The 14824-nt window shown below is 46.7% G+C and overlaps 1 protein-coding gene across 2 annotated transcripts in view; it reads left to right on the top strand.

Annotated features, from left to right (window-relative positions):
• plekhh3 (pleckstrin homology, MyTH4 and FERM domain containing H3) overlaps positions 1 to 11351 on the top strand; it is a 31080-nt gene extending 19729 nt beyond the window's left edge. Inside the window, exons 5-13 of one of the 2 annotated variants that reach the window (XM_071925783.2) lie at positions 334 to 491; positions 2889 to 3012; positions 3968 to 4265; positions 6789 to 6996; positions 7176 to 7303; positions 7945 to 8065; positions 8519 to 9007; positions 9427 to 9618; positions 10962 to 11351. In XM_071925783.2, the coding sequence (XP_071781884.1) occupies positions 334 to 491; positions 2889 to 3012; positions 3968 to 4265; positions 6789 to 6996; positions 7176 to 7303; positions 7945 to 8065; positions 8519 to 9007; positions 9427 to 9618; positions 10962 to 11132 (1889 nt within the window). In that variant the 3' untranslated portion in view covers positions 11133 to 11351. Of the gene's footprint in view, positions 1 to 333; positions 492 to 2888; positions 3013 to 3967; positions 4266 to 6788; positions 6997 to 7175; positions 7313 to 7944; positions 8066 to 8518; positions 9008 to 9426; positions 9619 to 10961 lie in introns of both variants that reach the window. The other variant, XM_071925782.2, reaches the window with a different exon arrangement.
• The last annotated feature ends 3473 nt before the right edge of the window (positions 11352 to 14824 follow it).

Raw genomic sequence — 14824 nt, 5'->3', positions numbered from 1 at the left:
TGAGGTTCCCCTCAGGCTGACCTTTGATCCTCGGTGAAACTGAGAGAGGAAGCTGGGGAGAGAGAGTCATGCCAGATATGTGGGGTGTCCCATGTCGAGCACACATCACTGGAACAGGCTTCCCTATTTGCTTAAATTATACTTTCAGTCAGTCTCCATCAAACAAAGTGCAGTTTGTTTTTGGAATGTTATTTTCTGTTTTTTTTTTTTTGAGAAAGACAAGAAAAGATGTATTTTCAAGATGTAAACATTTATTATTTTTGAAGTCTACTGATTTAACTTCATAAGAAGTGACACTAACATTGAAATCCATGTTATTTGCATCTGTTTCAGGCTACTGGAGCATCACAGTGTACGGGCGGAAGCACTGCTACAAGTTGTACACCAAGCACTTCAACGAGGCTGTGCACTGGGCATGCGGCGTCCAGAAAGTCATTGATACCAAAGCGCCGGTAGAGACGCCTACTCAGCTCCTGATCCGAGACATTGAGGTGCGACACACACATACACACACACACACACATACACACACAAACATATACACTGGGTTGCTCCCAAACTACCTGTGATAAGGGTCACCAAACACAAACAGCAGCTCAACACGTTATTCCCTCCCGCTCTGTTACCATGGAAACCACACGGGCACACGGGGCTGGGAGTCCAAAGTTTCCTCTGCCTTTCTCTGTTGAATTACCTCATCTTTTTCTGGGACAGGACATGGCCCATAATAGCAGAGTTGAACTGCTAAACCTGCCATGTTGTTGTTGCTTGTTTTGTTTTTTTTAAGCAGGAGGGTCATTTCAAAATAAAGTACATAAAAAAATTATAAAATTATTTTAAAAAAGTATAAAATTGCAGGTACTGAATACTAAAATGAGGCGTTGCAAGTCAAGAAGTGACTCTTTCACATGAACTCTGTATTGGGTATGTGTATGTGTGTGTGTGTGTGTGGTTTCACTTAATGTTCCAAAGAAACCTGAAGCATGCTTTTCTAGTATGAGAACATTGTACCATCTATTTCCGAAGCGTGATCGTCACACTCGTCATCATCGTCATCAACGTTATCACTCTTACCATGAAGTTATAGACAAACGCTGCCACCTGAGAAGTGAAACTAACTTAAACCCACAACCCAATTTTGCTATTCTGACGTGTATTCACTGAGTGTGCATCTCTTGCGTATGACTTGACTTTATATTGGTCTTGTCGGTTGTATTTTTTATATCGGCCTTGCTGGTTGTATTTTAAGCAGTTTTTACTTTATGAGATTAAAGTAGGTGTGTGTTGGACGGATGCATTTCCCTTTACCTCCACACTGGGTAGGAGTAAGCGCAGTGTGTTAGTAAGGGACAGCCATATTTTTAGACCAGGGGTTGCTAGAGAACACGGCGTGCTGGAATCTCATTGAGCAGACAGATGACTTGTCTTGCATCAGTCTGCCCCTGGGGTGAACAGAGGGGGCATTTTGGCAGCGGAGGTGGAGGAGGGCTTGGCGTGAAGCAGCAGGGCCAGATAAGCACTCCTCTCCTCGGCCTCCAGGCTCCGTAATCTCCCAGCGAGAGTCTCTAATCTCATAGAAAGTGGTTAATCTGCCTGCCTCCGCTTGCCCCTGTCTGCTCCGCCGTGAGGGGCCAAGCTTGCTGGTGGAAGAGAGAGGGGCCCCCTTTCGAAATGCCCTTCATTCACTGTTTTGGTTTTCCCTCTGAAGACTCGCTGTCACTCTTTCCCTTTTTACAGTCTCCGTCACTCTCTCTGTCCATCTGTTTCTTTCTACACACATGCACACTTTCTCAAAAAGGCTTGGCCTATTCCCTCTTGAGTGTGAGATTAGGACAGAGGATAACTGCCGCTTCAAAATGAGAGAGAATGAACAGTAGAGCCCTTTGTGTGAAAGGGACTGCTCGCTTATCTTTGAGCATAGATGCATGTCCCTGCCGCAGACACAAGGGAGAGCAGGGATTGCAGCTTTAGCCTTGGACCCACAGCCGGAGGCCATGTGTGAAACAGAGAAATGTAGACACAGAAGATCTGAAGAAGGGAGAGGAAATTTAATGATTCAACTGTTATATCTTATATCCACCATACAGATTACAGTTTACACAATTTCTGAATGTGTGTGCTTTAGTGGCTGAGGGAGAAGGGAGAGGGAGGGGGGGGGGCAAAGGAAATATGAGACTGTTTATGGGCCTAAACCATGTACGTACAGTATATGAATACGGTGTGTGGTGTTGTGCCGTGCTTTTTCCATGCTCCACATGGCCCACAGAGCAACATCTCATTCCCGCAGTTCAAACAGACAAGCCGATCTGTCACCAGTGCGCACCAAACACTTTAGAAGAATGTGTCAACTTTGCCCCACAAAGGAGGGGGAATGAGGGCTTGTCTTTTAGCCAGAGAAAAAGGGAGAAAGGGAGTGGGGGGGGGGGGGATGCAGAGACAGGAGAGAGCCAGAGCAGTGGCAACATTACTAATGACCAACAGGTGCTGGAGGGCAGTAGCGTGGAAGCCGTCTGTACCGCTGGGAGGCATCTACCCACATCGGCAGCGAAACACACAAACACACGCACAGTAAACTCTTTGACACCAGCGCATAAAATATAATGTGTCAGTCATGCTGGTGTGGTTTGCTGGGTCATCACTTGACCTTCCCGCTTCTTTGAAAGTTGCCAGAGCTGAATTGTGACCCTGGTCAAATTGACCCCATTCACCTCTGGCAGACACGCACGCACGCACGCACACACACACACACACAAACTCAGTCACCCTCTCACTGACCTGCTTCCAGGCTGGTTTCAGGCATATTGAAGGCATATGAAAGTATGTTCTTCTTCACTGTGTCTATTGATGGTATCGTTTATGGTATCATTTTATTCCCTCATTTCCTTTAGGAGAATAAGTTCAACCCCGAGGTAGTGGAGCATATCTACCAGCACAACCCCATCTTGAAGTACACCCAGGGCCCGCTGTACGCCCCTCTGCTGCCCTTCCCCTACGGCAGCCTGGAGCACACATGTAAGCACTTTAACATTTGCACATCATACACTGTCATATCAACTGTGTGTGAAGTTACAAGTAAAAATCACAACAATAATAAACTTGATTTGTGTAGCACTTTTTAAAGCACAGTTTACAGAGTGCTTTAACAATCAAATATAAACAGACATCATACTCATAAACTAAATTATGAAACAGATAGGTCCGGTCCTCAGTTCTGATTGGCTGAGTCACATTTGAAGCATTTGACCTTTGACTGCTTTAACAGTTAATTTAAATATTAATGTGCTAACCAAAATTCACCACTCATAGCGATACTTATGTGCACTTAGCAGCCACTTTATGTAGCTACTGTTGAAGGACTATTAATGCTAGGCAGAAAAATAGAACCATAAGCCACTTGAGGCTGTGATTTACAGTGATTTTAGAGTGGTTAAGAGGCGTTGTTGGGCACGATGCCACACGGGTCACTATAAACCACAACCTCTTTTGGCTTGTTGCTTAATTAAAGCAAGTAAAAACAGGAACAAACCACAAGATCAAAAGATAAGAATAGAGGATAAGAACAGTATAGTAGTAAGGATTGTAAGTAGCAGGATAAAAGACATCACATAAAAGCAAGTCTGTAGAAAACTATTTTAAGAAATGATTTAGAAGATGATAATGATTCTGCAAGCCCAAGCTTCTCAGTGAGACAGAGTGACACTTAACTGATTAGATGTGGTTATCAGCTGTAGTATTACAACATAAACTTTTTTTGCAACTCACTGACAAAATGTTATCATCACACAAATTTCCCAAAGAGGTAAAAAAAAAAAAAAAGGGTAAAACAACAGATTTTAGTTTTACCCTAACCCTATCAATGCATAAGTAGAAACAATCCAAAGCAGTTAAGACGCATTCCACGCCAACTCTGTCGACATCTCCTCCCCTCCTTCTTCAACCCTCCTCCTCTTCCTCCTCCTCCTCCCAGACCACAGCGGTAAAGGCTACGGCTCGGTGCGCGAGGAGGCGGTGAAGCTCTTCAACTGCCTGCAGCAGCTGGAGTCGGCGCGGGAGCCGGTGCCCATCATCCAGGGCGTGCTGCAGACCTGCCTGGACCTGCGGCCCCTCCGCGACGAGGTCTACTGCCAGCTGGTGAAGCAGACCAGCTGCACGCCCGCCCCGCACACTGCCGCGCACCTCCGCTACTGGCAGCTCCTCACCTGCATGAGCTGCACCTTCCTGCCCGGCCCCACCGTACTCAAGTACCTCCGATTCCACCTCAAGAGGTAAGACACACTCACAGGATGCTGGGGGAAGCAGACTTATTAGGACTGTGTGATTCACATCATATGGGAACATTTGTCAGACGATGTGGTGGTTTAAAGCAACGACTTGGAAGTGGTCACGCATTCAAACTTGTTTAAAGCCTTTGAGACACCATGATTGAATTTTTCTGTAGGCTTTGGTTGCCCCAGATCAGCGTTTTCACACTTAACACGTGGTCAGTGAGTGATACATTCGATTTAATGTTTTACAGCATACCAAACATTGCAATGTCAACCTCAAATGGAAAATCCAGTGAGGAGTTGTGTCCTGAGATGGCATTTTAAGAGTTGTGATCACAAAATGACATACAGTATGTGATGAAAATCGTTCATTTTTTTTATTTGAGATGAATATATCATTACCTACACTTGAGTGCAGGTATTTCCTTGCTGGTAATGTTAAAATTCAGGAAGTTGGAGAACTCTAGATCCAAACTTTGAGTCCCAAGGAGTATTTATAACCTGAAAGCTGATGTGAATGCCATTTTCAAGCAGGAAGCTTGTATCTAGCGGCTTCCCCATGTGACGTGAGTGCAGCATCAGTCTTACGCTGATGTTCATGTTATGTTGGATTTACCGTAAATACGACCTGCTGACTGGGGAAAAAACGTTCACGTCAGCCTCCCTAGTGGTAATTACAAAGAGGATGTGGGATTTTTTTTGTGGGCTCCGATATCTCCCACCTGGTGTCACGAATTGTGGAAGTGTGTGTATGATGTTTGATTTTGAATTTGTAAATATAATGATTTTGCATGTGGGTGCTCCAACGAGTTAAACACACGAGCACTTCCAAGTTGTAGAAACAAGATGTCATCCTGTTCTTCCACTTCTGCCAATATGACATGAATGCGGCAGTAGACCAGAAGCCAGTTGCTGCTGGTGGAGGAGGGTGCGAGGGAGAAGAGGTCGAGGGCTGGGAGACGGAGGTGAACCAGCAGTCTGTAGTAGCAGGGAAAACACAGGGTCTAGACAGCGGACAAAAAGCAGGCGCCGGCCCTGCTAACCGCCAGTTTAGATATAGTAGCGTGATATGCCCTCACATTGTTAGTGTTCCCCCAGACAGATCCAGTGTTTTAGGGCTGGATTTGCAGGTCTGAATTAGCCCCTCTGTCCAGCATGCTAATCTAAGCTATATTAGCAGTGCTAATCTTCTGCTCCAGATTTTCTCTCCAACGCCATGCCATTAAACCGCTACAGTTTTCTATCTATATGTCTGTACTCGGAATCACCCCCCAAGCTAATGGAACAGTTGCATGCAATGCCGAGGCATAACTCCCTGGAACTCGCTGCCTCTGTGTGTGTGTGTGTGTGTGTGTGTGTGTGTGTGTGTGTGTGTTTGATATGTCTTGCCGTCGCTCTCACGCACTCTCTCGCTCTGTGGATCAGTGCTGAAGCTGCAGCTGGGCAGAGCTGGGGACTGGAGCCGGGCAGCGGGCCCAGAAACCCCCCCTCCCCCGCCCTCCCAGCGCCCTGAGAAACCCCCAGGGAATGTCTACAGTCAGAGAGAATAGGCCATAAGCTCTGCGTTGGTGGAGGAGAGGTGGAAGGAAGAAAGAAAGGAGAAGAGGCGGGGAGAGAGGAGAAAAGAGCAGAGAGGGGTGAAGGGAGCAGAAGAGAAGAAGAAGGATCACACAGACTCAGTGGAACATTCCTAATTATGTTTCAGCAGGACAAAACCCACCCTGTGGCCATGTAGTCATGAGAGAGAGAGACATCGGAGGGAATGAGAGGGCCTCTCTCTGTCTGGCAGAAAGTTTGAGGCCCTCTCGTTCGCCTCTCTCCCTCTGTTCTCTGTTTTGTGTATTTTGGGACGAACGCCGGAGTATAATTGTTTCCTTCCTATTTTTTTTTTCCCTCTGTGTTTATATAGGGCTGAGCTCATAACTCCATCATGTTGTATTTCACACCTTTCACACTCTGCAAGGTGTTGCTGGAGATTTCATGCCCCAGTCGGAGTGTGTTGTCCCCCGCCTTTTGTGTCCCCTCTCTCTCACACACACACGCACGTGCACACACTTACCTCCCCTGGACACTCCACTGGGAGGAAGTGGCAGGTCACTCCGGTTCACGTGAGCGGAAACACCTTTTCCTGTTCCGTGCGCTGCCCAAAGTCAAACATGTTTTCTTTGCCTTTTTCCTTTTCTTTGAAGGATTGAGGGATGTTGAGCCTTTTAAGTCCCTAAGAGCTAAAGTGAGAACATTTGTCATTCCTCGCCTCATTGACTTTCTAGCATTGCCAGCCCAAAGAAAATAAAGAACTCAGTTGAATCAAAAGGGTGACGCAAAGGCTACAATCATAGCATAACATTTTACAGACTGTGGATCAGCATTAACATCGCGGGCATAAACAACGTTTCCCTTTTAAAGTATGGTACATTTTCATTTAGCTGGCAAATGTGCCGTTGAAATAAGTGTACATGCACAAGCGCATACATACACACACACACGTACCCACTCCTGTATTTTCCCTTCTCTGCCTTGCAGGATCCAGAGCCAGAGTCCTGAGTCTGAGATGGATAACTATGCGTCATTCATCGGCGAGGCCCTAGAGAAGACCAAGTGTCGGGAATGTGTGCCATCCTGGGAGGAGATCCAGATGCTGATGAGCAGGCAGGAGATGCTGTGCACCGTGCATTATCCTGGCCCCGGCTCCTGCCAGCTCTACATCAGCTCACACACTACTGCCAATGAGGTTTGAGTGCATTTATCTGTATTGTACCTTATAACACAACTTTTCTCTTCCTCACGTGTCGTACTGATGTTTTCACAGTAAGGTAATCGCACAGTTTGTCTGTTTGTCTCACCCTTAGAATATATCCCTCTCTCTATCCACCTGTCTCCCCCCCCTCTCCTCCCCCTGCCCCTCACCAGGTGGTGCGGAGGCTGCAGGAGAAGCTGGGTCTGCAAGACAGCAAGAACACGTTTGCACTGTACGAGCAGAACGCACTGTGGGAGCAGCCCTTGGCGAACGGCGCTCTCATCGCAGACATCCTGACCAGGTTTGAAAAGTAAATGTCACTCTTCGCCCTGTAAAACAGACAGACATCGTGAGGAAGTCAGACACAATAAAGCCCAACCAGACATGCTATAAAAACATCTCGTCTACGTCTGTGCCAGGAATCCAAGCTATTTGTCACCAGCTAGAAGAATGCGAACAGAGTGGCGGATTGTGTATTTATCTTCGCTAGTCCAATTCCCACGCTGAAAGTTATCCAGTATCCTTGATAACTGTTGACCTTGCCTGGGCTCGTTGGTCAAACACGGCACCCTGCTGGGAATCTGGACTTGTGTCACTACGTCTATCAGCAGCCAACGCAGCCGCTGGATAGCCAAGGTGAAGCTGATGTAATTTGCTTGTACAAGGCAAAGTCCCAAACTTAACGATAAGGCATCTAGCCGGAATGAAAGGGATCTGTGTTTTTCTAACAGGCGTGGGCGTCTGTGTCCTCACAGTGTTGAGTGACAGGGTAAACACGAAACTCAGCAAACCACCAAGTTACTTAACAGCAATATAGCACATAGTGGTAATGTAATGGCAGGATATTAACATCAGGCCTGAGATTCTTAGTATACCATTTGTAAATCAGTATACTTCCCACTGTTTCCTCTTTCTAACACTTTGTGTCCCTCTACCATCCAGCTTTTCCACCAAAGAGTCAGAGTCTAACTCCCAATGGAAACTGTGTTTCAAGCTCTACTGCCTGTTGGATGCTGACAGCATATCAGTGGACAGCATCGAGTATCTCTTCCTCTTTGAGCAGGTAATGGAGCAGAACACGACTCCTCAAAGGCGGCGGAGCAGCGCTCTCTTTGTCGTGAGACACAAGTGACCATTCAAGTGCTGATATTGAGATATGATTTAACAGCCTGCACTGCCAGTGACTCATTCCCCATACTTCATTGCATTATTAGGTTTTTTACTTAACAACTGTTAATGTCTTACAGGCCACAATTGTAATAAAACACAATGCTTTAAAAGCATGACTAAGATCACTGGCCACAGTGCAGAGGGGCCAAGAGGCAGCCAGCACTGCGTTCATTAGAACATTTTTCCTGAGGACTCTTATAAAAGAGTTATGGGACAAAATAAAACAGGGTGGGGTTGAATGGGTGGACAGCAGGAGGGAGGCTGTTACTAACAGACTGTACCTTCTTTCGCTCTGTCCTGTCTGCCCTTCCCCATCTGTCCCTCTCTGTCTGTCTTTGTGCTGCAGTGTCATGAGATGGTGGTGCGTGGCCAGCTGCCAGCCTGTGAAGAGGACCTGCAGGCCTTGGCCGCCCTCAGGCTTCAGTGTCTGATCGGAGACTTCAGCACCCACGCCCCCTGCCCGACACTGGACGAGCTCTTCCCGAGTCACATGGTGGAAGCTCGGGTCCTAATGTCCCTCTCCGCCCCCCCCGCCTTACCCCCTTGCCAGCTGGCGGCTCAGGGCTGCCCCCCGACGCAGCGCTTCCCCACCGGCCTCCTGGCGGGGGCGCTGTGGAGCCACACGGCCACGGCGGCCCACAAGCAGAAGGTCGAGCAGGACATGCGTCTGCGGAGTCGGCTGAAGGAGGAGGCGGTGGCTGTCATGGGCTCCATCGTGGAGCGCTGGAAAGGTCTGGCTGGCTACAGCCGCAGGGACAGTATGGCCGCCTACCTCACCATCGCACGCCAGTGGTCAGGGTTTGGATGCACTCTCTACGAGGTGGACTTCTATATTGTGAGTGTCGTGAGCTCATGTTTCAGTTTTACTGTAACACTTTGTTCTTTGTTCAGAATAGTTGAGAGCTGGGGATGGGGGTAGTCTAATGGTTTGAGGTTACAGAGGGTCACTGGCTTGAAACCCAGCTGGGAAACAAATGAGACCCCTACTTCAGCGACCACCATTGGTATTCCTGAGCAAGGAATCCCCAACTTAATCCCCAACTGCTCTGGTGGAGCTGCTCAGTGTCCAGCTGTAGAGGACTGTGGTTGTACTGAGCAGCCCCCAGGTAGAAATGTTTAGAACTTAATAAATGTGAAACGTGTGTTATTGGAAAGAGTATGCTCAGCAAATCTTCCTCTGGTAAAATAGGATAAAAAAGTTAAGAGAAGATAAATGAACTGTTCTGACATTTCCTTCCCTCTTCCTCTCTCCAGAGTTCGACAGGGAGTTTCTCCCAGAAGCTGTGGCTGGGCGTAGCTGCTACATCTGTGTCTCTGTATCGGCAGGGAGAGGCCGAGGCCCTCGAGTCCTTCCCTTATGGCCAGATCTGCTCCTACGGTGTCTCCGACAGCAACACCTTCAAGATCACCGCTGGGGATCGGGATCTGCTGTTTGAAACCACCAAGGTATGGCAGTCTATGTCCCGGGTTAGCACAGAGAGTAGAGGCTGAGGGAGAATGTCAAAGTGAAAGCAGGTCTTACTTTGACTTCAGTAGTTTCTTCATTGAGTTTAGGTCTGTGCAGTCTATCTTCACCGCAGTCAGGATTTGGTTTGTGTGTAGCGCTGGGCCACTGGCCTTATCACCATGCAGCGTTCTGCACAGTCAGTGAAAGAGGCACGCTGTCTGCTCATGATATCCCAACCCCCCCCCTCAGCTCTGTGACCCACTTTAAAAACACTCATTAATTTGGTCTAAAAAGAGAGCACACAACCTGCCCCTGCTCTCCGACCGATGCTAACCACCAAAAGTCTAACTTCCTGGCATTAAATGGCAACTGGGGGTGAGTTTTATTGCAGTGGTTAGATTAAAATATTAGCCAAAACATTTCTCAGAAACCCGGATATTCTTCCAAACAGACATTTTTTCAGAGGAGAACAAATCTTGCCTTTCACTGGGCAGATTTGCTTGCATCTTCCCACACGGAACAAAAATCCCTCTGTGATCTCTCGTGAGGCACAAAAGTGGCTTTTATTTATTTATTGGTGCAGACGAACAGGCGAATTGAAGGGCAACTGAGAAAGGCCCCTACTTTTATGAACTTAAGGCCTCACATAGCTCTGTCATAAATGTGCAGGGTTTTGAGCAAATTGGGCAGGGAGTCTGAGAGGGAGCGGATTTGCAGGGGGTGATTATGGTCAGGCCTGGAGTTAAGGGTGAGGGCAAGATTAGCTGCTGATTCAAGGGTTACAGTCAAAGTTAGAGAGTAGGTGAGGGTTGAAGCTAGGGTAATGTTTTAGTCAGTGCTCACATCATGTTTAGGCAAGCATTAGCAGGACTGGAGCAAGGGTAACGGTCACGGTGGTGTATGGCGGTTTGGCAGACATGTCCACCAAGATCTGGGTAACAGGGAGACAGATAAACAAATGAACTACTCTGCTGTGCCCTCCCTCTTTTCTGCAACAGCAGCTGAACAACATGACAAAGCGATGAAATATCCGCTCATACGAAATGCTATTTTTGTTGATGAGGTGTGTGTGCATGTGCGTGTGCGTGTGTGCGCATGTGTGTGTCCTCCACAACGTGCCAAGGAACATCATCCTCTGACCGTTTCTGGGGGATTCAGTCTGTTCCAGCAGCTGGATGACATCATCCCTCCCCACCCTCCTGTGACAATGCCAGACAGACACTGAGACAGCCACCCATCTGACCTCTCTCTCTCTCTCTCTCTCTCTCTCTCTCTCTCTCTCTCTCTCTCTCTCTCTCTCTCTCTCTCTCTCTCTCTCTCTCTCTCTCTCTCTCTGTCACAGCTGACTGAGATCATGCAGCTGATGAATGCCTACTTCAGTGCCATCCGTCGCCAGCGAGGGAAAGGGGAGGACACGGGCATCACCATAGCAGATCGCACCGAGGTGGGCTTCCATCACCTGGCCCAGACGCCGACCCCCACCCTCCTGGAGCTGCCCTCGCACCCAGTGTGAGAAGGACCCCAAGAACCCCCCCACCCCCCACCCCCACCCTCTCTACCGTCCTCCTCCACCCGGCCCCTCGGAGGCCGGCCCCAGCCCTCAGGACCCCGCGCCTCCTCCGCTGGGAACGGCACAGCAGCCAAAACAAAGAGAGGGCTGTTTTCACTCCCCATCCGTGAAAATAAACCCTCACTGAGCTTTCCAGCTGAAGGAGCTGGCCGATGGAGGGGTGGGGGGTGGGAGGAGGAGGGGGTGGGTGGGGGTGCTGTTTTGCAAGTGAGGCCAGAAACCCACAGAAACCAATGCGGTTGCTGATGAGGTGTCACACACCCCCCACCCCCATCCTGTCACGCAACCACCTCTGTTACTATACATGGCAACAACCCCCCCACCCCCAACCCCCACCCTAACCCCCTCGACAATGTGAGACGTTGGCATGAGCCTTGCTACATCAGGGAGCATCACAAGAGTTAGGACTTATGGTAACAAGAAGCTGTGGTACTCTCCCATGAAGGTATGGCTTAGAGTGAAAACATGAAAACACTACTCCTCTCTCCCTCTCTCGCTGTTTTCTCTCTTTCTCTCCAAGTGTGCCATATTTGTGTTGCCTTTCCTAGAAGGCGATCGTCGCTCATGCACTGCTGGAATAGTGGTGAGAACATTCAGCGTCACCCCCCTCCCACCCCACCCCCTCTTTGGATCTCTCTCTCACACACACAAACACACTCACTCACTCACTCACTCACTCACTCACTCACTCACACACCCTTATGCTGACACGTTCATCAGAAACGGTCAGTTTTCATAAGACCCCAGCCAGGCTTGCATTACCTGGAACTGTTGATGCAGCGAGCCATGTGAACTTGGAACTGGAAACAGATGTTGAGCTCTGTAGCTAAGTCACTTTGGCTGCCACAGCCATATAGACTCTTCCCTCTGGGATTATCAGTTGTGTGTGCGTGCGTGTGTGTGTGATAAAGGATTGGAAACCATTTCCTGGATGGGACATTCAGGATCTGGGCTAATTCTGTTTAACAGAAACCAAAGGATTTTGGGGCTGTGTCTATTTTGTCTCCACCAAATGCTCTGATTTGTCCCTCATTGTACTGCTTGTCTGGGCTGTAATCCTCAACATAAACCTTGTCTCTACTTTAGCTAACACTTAATTCATTGGAGCATTCAAATGTCTGTTTGCTTTTATCATTTACTATACTAATGCAACATTTTTCAACTGAAAATGACAGCTTCCCATTTTGCTTTTTTTCACATTTTACGTATTTTGGAAGAAATGGAACTGAGCTGTTTTTAAGCAGCATTACAGTATACATGAAACCCCCAGTCAGTGATGTGGACCATTTGAAACGTGACAAGGCATATTTACCAAGCAGATCCCCATCTCTCTTCTGGTCTTTAAACAGAAACTATTCTAATCAGGCCATGAATGCTCCTGTAGTATTATTTATGCGTACTTTGTGACATATTTTTTCTGATTTTTAAAAAAAAACTTTTTTATGTCTTAAATGCGGACCCAGTTTCATTTCGATATTGGGTTTATTTCACTGATCAGAGCTATGAATGCTTTTTTTTATTTAGTTCCCTCAAGCAGGTCAGATGTGTAAATCCTGTGTAGCTCCCCCTGTGTGCAAAGAAATGGCCTCTGTGTTCACTATCTGGGTGTTTGTCTCTGAGTTTACTTGTGAAGCCAAAGTTTTGCCAAGTCATGGGTTTGAGCATGGACCAAAGATGTTTTTTTATAAGCTTTTATAACAAGGAATTATCCCCAAAGCAGACAAATCCCCCAATTTAGTTTCATTTATTGCTATTTTTCCTTCGACTTGAGTAAGAACTTCTGATAAATATAGACATCCTCTTTTACGTACAGTGTACATCTTATTTTATTGTAGTAGATGACCGTTTTAGAATCTGAGACCATAGATAGACTTTCTAAGGATCATTTTACAGTACTGTCTGCTACACAACATGCGATAACCAGCCCCAAAAACCAGACTTCAGTCTTCTCTCCATGGAGGGCCTGGACAAGTCATTGCACAGTCAGCCCCGTCTTGCTTTTTCTACTGCAGCTGCAGGCAGCTCCGAGCTACATGTATGAAAAGGAAAAAAAAAAATCAAACTGCGGATGTTGTTGCTTTGTATTAAGCTTGTTTGTATGCTGCATGGTACCTTTTTATGTAATGTCTGTATAGTTAATTGCACTATTGTTTGTTTTTAACTAACTTGGAAGTGCAATAAAAACTATAAATACTGTATGTAATTAATAAAAAACAGCACCATTGTACCATATGTTTCGTCTTTGGTACTATTGTTCAGATTCAGGCCTCATTTCCTTCCAAAAAATGTGCTTTCTTGTGCCTAGACTAGTCGAGCAGTGTAAGACTATTGTTTTCAACCAGGGACACTTTATAAAAGGGTGAAGTTCGGCGCCAGCAGCAGAGCTCTGAAAGCTGCCCCCCCTTCAATGGCTTTTCTGGTTAAAAACAATAGCTGGTTGAGCAAGCGTTGCTAAGTGCCTCTACGTTCCCCCGTGGTAATGAGCCTTAACTGAGTTGGATGAACAGCCACTGGCTGATACACAGCAGCTCCAGGTGAGGTGCAGAACAGGGTTTCATTACATTGTACACACCTTAAGAGCTTTGGTTGAACTACTAGGGTGCAAAATGACCTCCACATCCTGCTGAGCACGTTCCACTTTAACGCTCCTCTATTCCTACAGATATCAATGCCAACAAAAAAAATAGAGAAAATACAAAATAGTAGAAAACATCTTTATTCATCATTGTACACAGGTCCAACAAGCCAAACAGGAAACGGTATATACATTTGGATGAGAATACCAATGAACCAACTTCCCTTGAGAACATATATATACAGGCACGAGGTTGAAGTGCTAAAACTAGTTCCATCCTTGTACACGCATGTCCGTCTGTGCAAATTGTTACTTTCTCTGTTATAGGTGACACAAATGCAGCTGCTCTCTGAATGTCGATGCGGTTTGTATGACACAATCACCACCAGTTTTTGGCTTAAGCCCAACGTCAAATTGTGACGATCTCGTTAGGCATGCACTGCAGCAATAAATTAGAAATATATTGGTTTTTTTTACGACAGCCTGATTATCGTCTTGGGTTCTAATGATTGTGTGTGTGTGCTTGTATTTATGAGAACACAGCAGCAGACAAGAAGTACGACACACCGTGCCAGAAATGTTTGGGACTCAGAGCATATCATTAACCATCATGTCACACATTCTGTCAATCCTAATCCCATTACTTAACCCAAACATTTCCTATGCTGTGTAGGCTTGTGCCACTGTAAATCAACGACATACAATAAAAAAAGAGGACTGCACTCAGTATAAAAAAAAATCACCAAAACAAGGCAACAGGTTCTCTTACATTGTTTAAAAACAGATAAAGAAAGAATGCAGGACAAGAGGGGAAAGGCAGAGTGTAGGAGAAAGGAAAACGTCAAACTATTAATACCCATCCGTAATGGGTTGTGTACAGGGACAGAAATACAGATGTTGATTCTTCAGCACAAACTCGAGGGGAAGAGGCGACAGGATTCTTACCATCACTCTTAGGGCAGGATTGTTTTATTTAAATGGGGTTTGGGAATCTGGTGGTTCTTGAGAAGGCCCCAGAAAAAAACATGAATACTTTAAATTTCACCATTTCATTTACTGG

This window comes from Centroberyx gerrardi, chromosome 7, assembly GCF_048128805.1.
Source record: "Centroberyx gerrardi isolate f3 chromosome 7, fCenGer3.hap1.cur.20231027, whole genome shotgun sequence".
In the NCBI taxonomy this organism is placed as follows: Eukaryota; Metazoa; Chordata; class Actinopteri; order Beryciformes; family Berycidae; genus Centroberyx; species Centroberyx gerrardi.
This window is presented reverse-complemented; position numbering and strand designations above follow the sequence as displayed.